At 36.8% G+C, this 12254-nt stretch overlaps 1 protein-coding gene across 1 annotated transcript; it reads left to right on the forward strand.

Moving 5' to 3' along the window:
- Positions 1 to 9004: 9004 nt before the first annotated feature.
- On the forward strand, positions 9005 to 10901 carry LOC147481735 (uncharacterized). The gene is made up of 8 exons (XM_086581463.1): positions 9005 to 9250; positions 9346 to 9554; positions 9645 to 9806; positions 9899 to 10003; positions 10085 to 10148; positions 10230 to 10325; positions 10434 to 10537; positions 10783 to 10901. Exons 2-5 carry the CDS (start codon positions 9418 to 9420, stop codon positions 10134 to 10136), a joined length of 456 nt encoding a protein of 151 aa, XP_086437589.1. The 5' UTR covers positions 9005 to 9250; positions 9346 to 9417; the 3' UTR covers positions 10137 to 10148; positions 10230 to 10325; positions 10434 to 10537; positions 10783 to 10901.
- Positions 10902 to 12254: the final 1353 nt, after the last annotated feature.

The following is a 12254-nucleotide window of genomic DNA, read 5'->3' on the forward strand; positions in this document are numbered from 1 at the left end:
CCAAAGGGCGGAAAGAAGTTAGGAAACGAAAATTGAAGAAGTCAATAGGTAAAAGGAAAGCGAGGCTGTGGTGCGAGAAAAAAGGCAAAGACGCTAACCACATCGCAAGGGTTGATAATGGAGTCGATGATATTTTGAAATGTTGGAAAAAGTCGTCAATATTTTTGAACTGAACTATTGGGAGTATTTGCCTGTTAGACACAACTTGATGTCATGCATATTGAGAAGAATGCTTGTGACAAGATTATTGGTACATTGCTTAACATTCCTTTCAAAACAAAGGATACCGTTAACGGTCGCCTTGATCTTGAGGAGATGGGAAGGGCGGAGTTGGCACCAAAGATAGGTAAAAGTAAAACTTTCCTACCCCCAAATTGTTTTACATTATCTAGGGATGAAAAAAGAAAGAGTTTGCCAAACATTGCATGAGCTGAAAGTCCCCGAAGGATACTCTTCTAATTTCAAGCCCCGTGTTTCAATGGATGATCTAAAATTGCAAGGGCTGAAGTCGCACGATTGCCACGTTTTGTGCAGTAAGAGTTGCTTCCTCGTGGGCAATACGATCCGTCTTGCCAAAGCATGTGAGATATGCAATTGTCGTTGTGCTTCTTCTTCGGCACATTGTGCAAAAGTAATAGATGTGCAGCAGTTGAGTCAAATTCAAAGGGATGTTGTTGTCACCGTATGTATGCTGGAAAAATACTTTCCCCCCGTCATTCTTTGATATCATGGTTCATCTCATGATTCATCTTGTTAGAGAGGTGAAGCTTTGTGGTCTAGTTTTCTTCCGATGGATGTACCCATTTGAGAGGTAAACCAACTTACTGAGCTTTCCTTTATCCTTGGTTCGTATGACATAGTAAGCATTATCGTACCATTTTCCCATTGACATGTCTTAGGTACATGGTGGTGCTGAAGGGTTATGTACGAAACCACAATCGTCTAGAGGTTGCATTGCTGAAAATTATATTGCAGAGGAAGCAATTGAGTTTTGCAGTGAATTCTTATCTGACTTGGATGCAATTGGAGTTCCTCCCAATTGTAAAATCACTCCTGATGATATGTTGGTGGAGGGAGTTACCCCTGTAGGGGGTTCTGCTGCTGAAGTTGATAGTACTGCCTTGGAGCAAGCGCATCTTTATGTGTTGCACAACACAGGAGTTGTTGAGCCTTACATAGGGTAAAATATGTTGATAGTTTACTTCCATTCTTCCATTGGTTTAGAATTCCTATAGGTAAATGTGAGATTGCTTTCGTAACTAAATAGGGAGCACATGGACTACCCGAAGAAAATCCACCCCTCGGTCCAAAGAAACCAACATGGTTACAAGAAGAACACAATCGCATCCTTTAGTGATTGGCTTAAAGAAAGGGTAGAATTAAGCAATTCTAAAGTACCATTTCTTCAGAAACTCCATTTAATCATTACTAACTCTTATAAGAACACAGGTTTCACAAGAGCGACGATCACCAATAACAAAGTCTCGGATACCTTAATGTGGATATCTCAAGGGCCTCGGATGCATGTATTAAATTATGAGAGCTATATCATCAATGGTTATCGGTTTTCCACAAAAATCGGATGCTTCACGCGTCACTCAAAACAGTGGTGTGAGCTTGGTCGCCGCAAAGAAATGCAAGTTGCAAGCGCGAAGCATAAGAAACCAGCCTTTTTCGATATGTCCTTTTATGGAGTTATTGTTGAAATATGGTTGCTTGATTATTTTAATTTTCACGCTCCAAAGTTCAGGTGTGATTGGGTTGATAGTAGGAATGGTATCAAGAAAGATGATTTGGGTTTCACATTAGTTGATCTTGGTAGAGTTGGGCATAAATCTGATTCGCTTATCTTAGCTTCTCAAGCCAAGCAAGTCTTTTTGTTCCCGACCAACTTGATCCTAAGTGGTCGGGCTGCTCGCAGCTCCTAAAAAAGATGTTATAATGTTGGCAATATTGGTAATGACGTGTTTGATGGGGACATAGGAGACAAGGTTCATTCCGGCATTTCCAAGTCTCGATTCTTTTGATTTGATTGATGAATCTCGTTAGTTTACACACGTGAAGACCGGTGGAGGGAATATGGGTTGAGAATGAATCATCTAAAACCTAGTCATTTTGTTTTTTTTTTTTCTATTTTTGTTTATCGCGATTTTTTTTATTGTAAGATTCTCTATAAATTGTCAATTGATCAAGATTTTTTAAGCCTTCGAATCTTGTATTTAGTTATTTCTATTAGTCACTTTTTCTGTTTTTCCATTTGGAGCTTTACTTATTTCATGAGTAGACTTCATCTATGCCAGGTATTATTCAAACAAATTTTTTAGCTTTCATTATACTTGAAATACAAATATTTGTTGTATTACAATTCATTCTAGAGAGATAATTAGCAGAATATGTCAATCACTTATAACATCTTCTATACTGTAGAATTCCAAGCCTAATGACGCATGACCAACGGTAAAAGAAGCTTGTTATACATTTTCAAACCCAGCCAATTAGTCAACAGAGCCTATCTTCATATCTTGTCTACACAGCCCCTTTGCAGCTTTGCCGCATCGGTTGTTAGTCCGATAAATGTTTCTTTCTTTCTTAAAATCGGTATTTTTGTTGCTTCTTTGCCCTAAAATGGATGATGGGCACTTTTAACGCAACATGAGTAGGAAGAATCAAGAATCGACCAAGTTCAATCCCATCACTACATCTTGGTCCCCTTCGAGGGAAAATAATGGGGAGATAGCCATTCAAGGAGGGGCGCACATAGTCAAAAGTTCTCATAATCCTCAAACCATTATCTCACTTGGAAACTAGTCAGAAAACCTCGCGATGATCCATTCCTTCGGTATGGCAATCGCAATAAATGTTTTGCAACTTCGTCCCCAGTCCGGGGATACGGCGATAATCTGGTTCTATTCCATTTCCATTGATGTCCATATGATTTGGCGTTACATACTTCCCAACAAAGTGACTACCACACCCGATCCATCATTAAGTTCGAATACGATTGAATTAGACCCTTTATCGAAAGTCTTCTCCCCAACAAGAACAGCTCTGCAGTTATCATGAAGTGCAGTAGCTACTATTTCACTTGAACTAGCAGTCTTGTTGTTGACCAATACAATTAGGGGAGCTGTAACCAAAGGCACAGTCTCAGCAACTATAGTATTATGGTACTTGGGATCCTTTGCTGTTAGCTACTTTGATACAGGGTATTCTGTTGAAAAGAATTTGCACAAAAAAAAAATACAGGGATATACAATGGCCACTTCTGCTCAAAAGAATGGCAAGTTGAAAAGAATGACAAACAAGTGTGTTTTACCAAAACATTTACATAAGGTTTTCCTTGAATGAAGTGTGTTACAGCGTGATTTGCATGGCTCTCAAGAGCTGAAATCACTCAAGTCACAAGTTTCCTGAATTTAGACCTTGCTATTCTGAGAATCCAACCATGTCACCTAGCCCTTCACCAAATGAAATGATTCTACGATTCAGAAAAGAAGGAAGTGTAAGGGGAAAACCGTTAAGTGAGATGACATGGTACACAATCACTAAGCATTGAACTTGCTATCATACATACCAAAAAGTTTCTTCAACTTGTTCTTCTTCTTCTTCTTTTTATCTACATAGGCTTCAAGTTCCTTCTCACGGACAAGGGCATCCTCCGTGAGCCCTGCGAAAAACAAGAATAATCAAATAATAAAAAGCATTTTGACGTTTTCCTTGAATGTGCCACTAGCTAGTAGCTGTTACCTTGGGCCAAATACATACAATGAGTTCTAGCAATCAAGAAGAGTAGAGCAGGTGTTAGTATTTCAAATTCAAAACCATGAGTCTATAAAATTACCCGCTTGGTTGCCATGAGTTCTTGTTCTAGGGCATCGACACATTTCACAAAGAAAGATTCAAAGATTTCCTCTTTCTCGCCAGGCATTGTAGCGGTTTTTTTGTTTGAGAACAAAGACATTCTCTTCCAGTCAGCCATGCACTTCATGACGCATATGTATTTAGCGGCGGATATGGTAGGTCCGTAACCGGTGGGGTAGTTGGCGCTTAATGTTGTGGTCTACGAGTCAATAGTAGTGCGGAATAGAGGTTGGCATCGCCGAGCTTCTTTGGTATGTTATGAGTCAATCTGATCATAGTGACAATGCCCATGACAAACGCCGTGACGCCCTTGAGAAGATTTGAGCGCTTTAGCTTGTCGAAACCTTGCATTCATCATAAGGAGAGAACAACCCGAAATTTGAATAGTAGCATTTGATGGCTCCAAAGTTATACAAAGAAAACGTAAAACAATTGGCAATACAATATTATTAGGTTATGACACCACCAGTGTTCTCTTTTTGATTCCGAAACTTATTTACAAGAAATACAATTTGCTTGGTGTGCATTTGCTATTACTAGGTGTTTATATATATATATATTTGTTTTTCCTTCTACGCATATTCCTGTTCATCTCATATAATACTAATTAATGTCCTGTGCTTATATTTTTCAGCTTAGCCTAACCATGGATCCGGAAGAGGTTGTTCATTCTGAGGATGAGGTTGTCCATTCTGAAGATGAGGTTGTTCATTCTGAGGATGAGGTTGTCCATTCTGAAGACGAAACACCTATAAGTACTAGGGTAGAAAGGAGAGGCGCAATTGTAATGCAATGTCTTTCTGGTGATTGGGATGGTATCATCATAAGAGTTCACTTTGATGGGAAAGGTAGGCCTATAGGTCAAAAAGTTTGTAATAAGCTTTCGGTTTGGGAAGGTGCTCTTGAGGAGTCCGATTCCCCAAGTGCTTTTCAAAAGTGGACCTAAAAGCACCACCGTAACTTTTAAAACTATTATGGGTCGGCATACCGGTAATTTATTTTGAATTTTTAATTTTGAATTTTTATTTTCCTGTTGTTTCTTATCTTGCTTGTAACTTGATTCGGTTTATTTATTCGTGGACCCGGATAAGATTCGATATAGATATCGGTATAGGAAGTCGGTTTTGAAATCGCTTTGGAGTTAGATGGAGGACCTTCAAGAATATCTTCGATCAAAAATATATTATGCCATTTAAAGATGATCCCGGGCACTCTCAAAACCACCTACAAAGTATAAGCTAATTAAAAAGCCGACCGGATGCATTTGTGAAATCGAGATTAACAGAAGAGTTCCAGGTATGTGTGAGACATTTAAATAGGTATATTGTTCTATTTAAATTAATAATTTTTTTTTTATCTATTAGGAGAAGAGTAAGTTACAATCTACACGAAGGGCAAAGGGTAAGTATAATCACCGAGTTAGCAGGCTTGGATATGCTGGCTTGATAGATAAGATGGTGAGGACTTGTACAACTTTTTAAAATCTTAATGTATATAGTAAACCATATCAAATATTTCATAACTAAATTGATTTTTTTTTTTTTATATCTCATTATAGCAAGAAGAGTTGGGAGAATCGTTTGATGAGGATGATAGAGCTGGCTTGTGGCTTTTAGCTTGGCTGAACAAGAGTGGTGAATACTTTAACGATGATATAAGGAAGGTGGCAGAAAAAATTGTAAGTTTTGAGCTATGCTAGCACGGGTAATAGAGTAAAGTACTAATGTTCTAGTTCATGTCAGACCTTGTTCAGTCTTCCCGCCCATGCCGCCACTGTTGCTCCTGTCGGTGGAGTCACTGTGTGCCTCTCCTTAACTGGTACCAATGGAAGAGGAACGATGTTTATATAAATGAAAAATTAAGCCCATCCATTATATAGAATTATCTTTTATGTTTCCAAAGCCCTGAGATCCACACTCCCAATCGGCGAGTCCCGTGTTTTAATAAACAGTCGCTACCCCCTGGTAGGTGCTAGGAAGAAGAGTTCTGTAGCCATTGGGGGAGGGGATGGCCTCTCATCAGCGATTGAATCTGCCCACCGGGAAACTCGTACTGCAACTATGCCAAGCCCGATCTTGGTTCCAATGTCGCAGAGACAAAAGTTATGGGTAAAAACTAGGTATTGGTCCCGTGTCACTGAGACAGGTGTTACTGATCGAACTAATCTAGGCTATGTTCAGCACCCCCATGTCAGACCTTGTTTAGTCTTCCAGCCCATGTCAGAATATGTTCAGCACCCCACAGGCCAGTTCTAGTCAATGTCAGACCTTGTTTAATCTTCCAGCCCATGTCGGACCCTGTTCAGTCCTTTACAAATCAATATCAAGCTTCAACATACCATGTCCATACCATTCATGTCCACCCGCAATACTTAACAGGTCCAAAAAGCATTGGCAGTTCACCAGTCAGCCCATGACAAGCCATCAACCGTCCCAATTAGGCATGGCCAGTCCACCAGTTAGCTACACTCACTAAGAAAACACACATTGAGAATGATGGGTTGATATTTTCTTTCTCAGTAAATGTATGATCTACCTTGCTTAAGAAGAGAGAAATGTTTTCGCGGAACAACTATAAAAGGAAGAGGTGAAGGGAAGTTAGTAACCCAAGGAAAGCGATGATGTTCTTACGAAGGCATTGGGGACTCTTTAACATTGTGGCGGGGTTAGAGCAGGAGGGAAATATGTCACTCCAACTACTTACTTTAATCTCCTAAACGGGGATCAAAAAGCACATAGAGCGAGATGGAGTCCATGATCCGTAAGAAAGAAAGAAGAAAACCGTGCATTAAAGGAAAGAATGAGAGAGTTGGAGACCTTACAAGGAGTGATTAGCTCGCAACACATAGAGAAAGTTGCCTCCAATGGTTCCAAGAATAATAGTAAAAAGCGAATGGAAAGTCCAAATGATGATGTATTATCTTCTGGCACTAACAACAAGACAATTAAATGTCTTGAGAGAGCATTGGGTGTGAATTCGAGAAAGAAGTCGAGAAAGGTATTACTTTAAATAAATGGCTACTCAATGTAAATATTTTTTCAGTTTTTAATTAACTTGTTCAATATGTGTGTAGGCAATTAGTGGTGCTAAATCTAAAAGCGATGAGGCAGTCTCTAAACAAAAATTAGGAAATGAGCAGGTATATGTTATTTAACGTGCAATCTTTAAATGTTACTTAAAAAGATTGTTGATTTTAAATTCATTGTTATGTCTCTTAGGATGTGGGCTTGAAGAACAGTAGTGTTGCTAAACTTAATAGCAAAGTGGCAGTCTTTCAACAGAAGTCGGGCAACAAGCAGGTAATAGTCTTTTTTTTTACTAATGAGTTAGAGAGGCATAGGAAGGTAAATGTTTTTACAACGGTGATAAACTCAAAAGTGATATGCCAATATCTATTCTGTCGTTAGGAGTATGGAGTGTGAGCCTTGTAAACAGTTACGCTTTTCATTGGTCTGACACAACTTTTTTTCGTATGTCAACCTAACATAAATGAGTTTATCTGAGGTTGGAACCGTTAGTATAGCCCGGATACTCTTACATAGGGTTTTACCCAAGTGATGAATAGTGTACTATTGTTCCCATCCGGAGTTTCTATAATCAGAGAGAGAGAGAGTGCACATGATGTGATATGGTTAGTGTGCATGACTGCTGAAACCACAGTGTGTACCAGGATCAACTTGTACACGTTGTCTTAAGAAACTTAAAAGTATACACTAGAATATTCATCAAATTAGCCACCAAACCTACTTGAGTAGTTCACAAAAGTATCAATAGAGCTCACGTGCCAAAGGCTTTATTTGTGACTTAGAAAGATATTAGTTAATATTAATAGAACAGATTAAAATACACAATATTCACAGGCAGCATGGGAGTAACGTACACTCCTACGCTACTAACACTAGGATGTAGGTGGATTTGCAAATATATGCCGCTGAAACATACTTACAAATAGTTAGTAGCACAATATTCTAAATACTTATATAGACACTTTACAGGAAAGTTAAGGGGTAGGTACAAAAAAACAAAGTGGTTTACTAAAACATGGAGATGAAAATTTTCAAAATATAATTTATCTTCAAGGAATTTTTAACTTAATTATAGATAGGAAACAAGCATGATGGTGTGTCATTATCAAAATACAGTAGCTTTAAAAGATGGAAAAAAATGACAATAGCTTAGCTTACCGTACTCTTATTCGTCCTAGTTCCTATGCAATAATAGTGAAAGTACAAGAGTCATGGTGTTATTGAGGGGGCGAGAGATGAGAAAATGAAAAACATCCCCGTTTTCACCCATTTTCATTTGTTTTCAATTTTTTTTTTTTTTTCAATGTCACACTTTATTATCCGTCACATAATATTGGGTATATGTTAGGATATAAATCAAGTATTTGCCTACAGAATAGGTAACGGTTGGTAATATTTCTAATATAAAACTTGTGTGACAAACATTATAACGGATGGATAAGTGTTAGCAATCAATTTTACTATATGTTGCAAATTCAGTGTTATGGTGTAGTGCTACCAATAATGTTATACTCAATTGTTTTGTTGTTTCAAAAGTGTAAAGCCGGGCTTTGGGGTCCAAAACAATATTGTTGGGATGCTAGTCTAATTGAGGGGTTCGGACCGGATGACAATATCCATAATGTTAAAATGGGGAAGGCTATGTACATGTACAAATCATACGCGGCAATTTTGGCAAATTCTCTTCTCGCCAAGACCGATTCGGATGATGATATTACCACCGTAGGAGGTGCAGTTAGCTACCACGGCTTTTGGCAAAGTGACTTTGTGGTATTTGACAATTTGGCTATCTCAAAACCTATGTTAGGAAACAAGGGTACTTGTCATGTTGATATTAACTAAAAGTGATAGTTATATATAGTTTACAAATATCTATTAAAATTGTCCTTATAATGTTTGTTAGGTCATGGGATCAAAAAGACAATGATAATGGTGTTAAAGCCGGATCAAAAGGCAATGATAATGGTGCTAATAAAGCCAAAAGTGTTATGCCAATCTCTAAACCTAAATCAGGAAATGAGAAGGTAAAATCTCTAATTTCTAAAATCATTAATCATGGTACTCACTAGAATTTTTAATTTATAATTATTTTAATGTTTGTGGTTGTTTTAAAGTGTAAACTTGCTTTGGGGTCCAAAAGCAATGTTGTTGCTGATGCTTGTATAATTGAGGGATTTGGACCGGATGACAAGATCCATAATGATAGAATGGGTGAAGGCTATGTGCATGTACAAATAATACGTGCAATTTCAGCGATTGCTCTTCTACCAAGACCAATTCCTGATGATGACATTACCAGGGTAGGTGGTGCAGTCGGGTACCACGTGGCTTAGCCTCGTGACTTTGTCATACTTGATAATAAGGTAAAACGTATTCTATTATATTTTTCTATCAATATTTATAGAAATTAGCACCTATTTGTATTTATTATTCATTGTTTATTTATTTATTTTTATAGAAAAATGAGGCTCAATGTGATGAGCATGACGAAATTATATTTGAAGAATTTGCGGTTTTGGTCGGCAATATAATGAAGGGAAATCATATAAGTGAAATGGACATGAGGATTTTTGAGCGTGAACTGCAGTTTTATATTGCAAAAGATGAAATAATGGATATTTGTCATAAGCAAATGTTGAATGCCAATTGCATTGTAGTATATATCCGGTGAGTGGAATCTTGGATTTTATTTTTAAGAGATGAGTTGTTTAATTTATGCGTACATGTCGTACTAATGGTAGTATACTTTTCTTTTAGATATTTGTATGAGAAATACGAAAGTTCTCGACAGAGGTTTGGATTATGTTATCCAGACGATTTCAACTTGTATGCAGACAAAAAAGAGATGAATCGTCTGGTCTCAAATAGATTAATGGCAAGACAAGGAGACCAAATTATTTTTCTTCCGTACAATTCGGGGTATGCTTGTTGGTCATGTTATTTAACATATATGCATTCTCATTTTATTTTTATTTATTGTACTTTCTTAACTCCTATATATGGTTGTATAGGATCCATTGGGTTTTGGTAATTATTGACGTAAGTGCAAAAAAAGTATATTTTCTTGATTCAACTGGAGGTGTCCCTGATATAAAACTAAGATGCATGGTGAACACGTGAGTTGATTAATCTTATTTTTATTTTGTATGTCATATATGCAAACAACTTGTAACTTAATTGTAAAGTTTGTTTTTTAGTGGGATGAAGACATTAGCATTAAGTGAAGGAAAAAGAGTGGAACCAGAGTAGGACTATGTCAAGGTAAATATACAATACTTGAATGTGAAAGATTTACTTAGTGTATTGAATGTGTTTTGACAATTTGTTTATGTTTTCGTGTAGTGCCCAATTCAACCGGGAGGATACGAGTGTGGATATTATGTCTTGCGGTTCATGAGACATTTTATGATGGATCCTAGTCAATCAATTAAGACAAAGGTTAGCAAGTCTTTCTTGTTAATATATTCTAAAATATCTATGTAATTTTTTCTTGTAAACGTATATCATATATATTAAATTCTTTGTTGACTTAACGTACTCGTGTAGCTAATGGAGCTGGCCAACACTATCACCTATACCAATGTTGAGCTTATTGAAATTCGTATGGAGTTTATTGACTTTATCGAACGATTTATCTCGCCAAGCCAAAGGTATGAGTATGTATTGCGATAATAGTATTTTGTTTGCTACTTTTTGAGGTATGGGATGACTTTAAATGTAGTAGTGTATATCTTGAATCACATCCCATTTGCATTGTAGGTATTTTCATTTATTTTTTCTTCCGTTGTGAGAACTAGGTCCCATCGCATTGTTATGGTCATGCTTATATAAAATAGTCTGCTTTGGTCAGTGGCAAATTTACTAATAATGTTTCTTTACTTTATTTGTTTCTTAGGTTTGACAACGTTCGATCGATCAATGGATAATATTTAATTTGTTGATGATGGAGTTTATTAGAATGACTTTTAGTTTGGTTGAATGTGCTATCAAATAAATGTATCTAGCATTTTTCAGTGATGTTGGATAAATGATAAATTGATGTAAGGAATAAGTGTTTCCAAATGGTTGAAGTTATTGTGGATGTTTTAATTTTATTTTCGAGAATTTTATAGCTGTTTTATTGGCGAAATAAGTTTACAGATTAGGAATTGAATTACATGTTATTAGGTAGGAATTGAATTACAGGTTATTATGTAGTATTTTTTATAGGAAAAATATAATAAAAATATATATAATATAAATTAAAAAAATAATAATAAAAAAAATAGATGACGGTTGTAGAAGAACTGTCACAGTGTAAACTATTTGTTGACGTATTTTTCTTCCATAAAATGATGGTTTTGTAGTAGTTGATAGGCATTTCATGACGGTTCTACAATAGTCAATAGGCATTTCATGACAGTTCAACAGTAGTCAATGGGCATTTCATGACGGTTCCACATTAGTCAATTGGCATTTCATGATAGTTCTGACGTGAACTGTTAGAAAATATTGTTAATTTCTTGACGGTTTTAACTATAATTAATGACGGTTATATATGAGGTGTCATAATAAAACTTACCTACTATGACATTTTAAAGACTAATATATGTCATAATGGGAGGACCTTCTAAGACATCTTTCTATGAACCGTCATAAATTTAATGACGGTTTTGGTTGACTTTTTATGACACCCTCAGTAATGACGGCTAGATTTTCAATCAGAAAGTGTCATGATATGTATTTCATGACAGCTAAAAATTGTCATAAAACGCCCTTTTTTTAGTAGTGTTGGGATTCACTGATGCCTAGATGCCTAGCTTTCAAGATCTTGTTTTCGTTGTTGATTAAGCTCCAAGGCTGGTTCACTGTTTTTCTGAGGCCTAGCTCGTTCAAATTGGTCGTTTTCTCGTCGAATCTTCTTGCCCATGTGGCATGCAAACATTGCTCTACAGCAGTAACTTGCATTGTTCTAAGTCCAACTTATTGAGACTCCATCTTCTTAGCTTTTGTGTTTCCTGGCCAATAAATATTATTGGCTATGTTTAATTCATAAAAAGACAAACTCCATTCACTACTTTTATTAAATCAGAAGAATCTTGACGTCAAAGTGAACTTGTAACCATGATCATACTTCACACTACCCCCCAATATTGGTAACGCCTTACCGTAGCGTTCATTCACGTTTGTATTTTTCTCTTGGTGCCAACCCATAATAGCTTACCTTCTGTTCATCTCGAGTCCACCTGTTCGAAATCTGTGACAACTTATTCGAAACTTGAATTCTAGTTCCTCACGACATCATGACTTGTCACGCAGTTTGTGTGTTTTCTCCGTCAGTATAATATACCTTTCGTCTTCTTCTTGCTTGTGCCTCAATCTTTATGG

Source organism: Coptis chinensis, chromosome 8 (assembly GCF_015680905.1).
Source record: "Coptis chinensis isolate HL-2020 chromosome 8, ASM1568090v1, whole genome shotgun sequence".
Classification (NCBI taxonomy): domain Eukaryota; kingdom Viridiplantae; phylum Streptophyta; class Magnoliopsida; order Ranunculales; family Ranunculaceae; genus Coptis; species Coptis chinensis.

Bases quoted from the DNA above. Each gene is read 5' to 3' on its own strand.
- LOC147481735 (XM_086581463.1), top strand. From the start codon at position 9,418: ATGAAGGGAAATCATATAAGTGAAATGGACATGAGGATTTTTGAGCGT. The intron at 9,555-9,644 runs GTGAGTGGAATC...CTTTTCTTTTAG, and splicing joins TGCATTGTAGTATATATCCG to ATATTTGTATGAGAAATACG. The intron at 10,004-10,084 runs GTGAGTTGATTA...TTTGTTTTTTAG, and splicing joins CTAAGATGCATGGTGAACAC to TGGGATGAAGACATTAGCAT.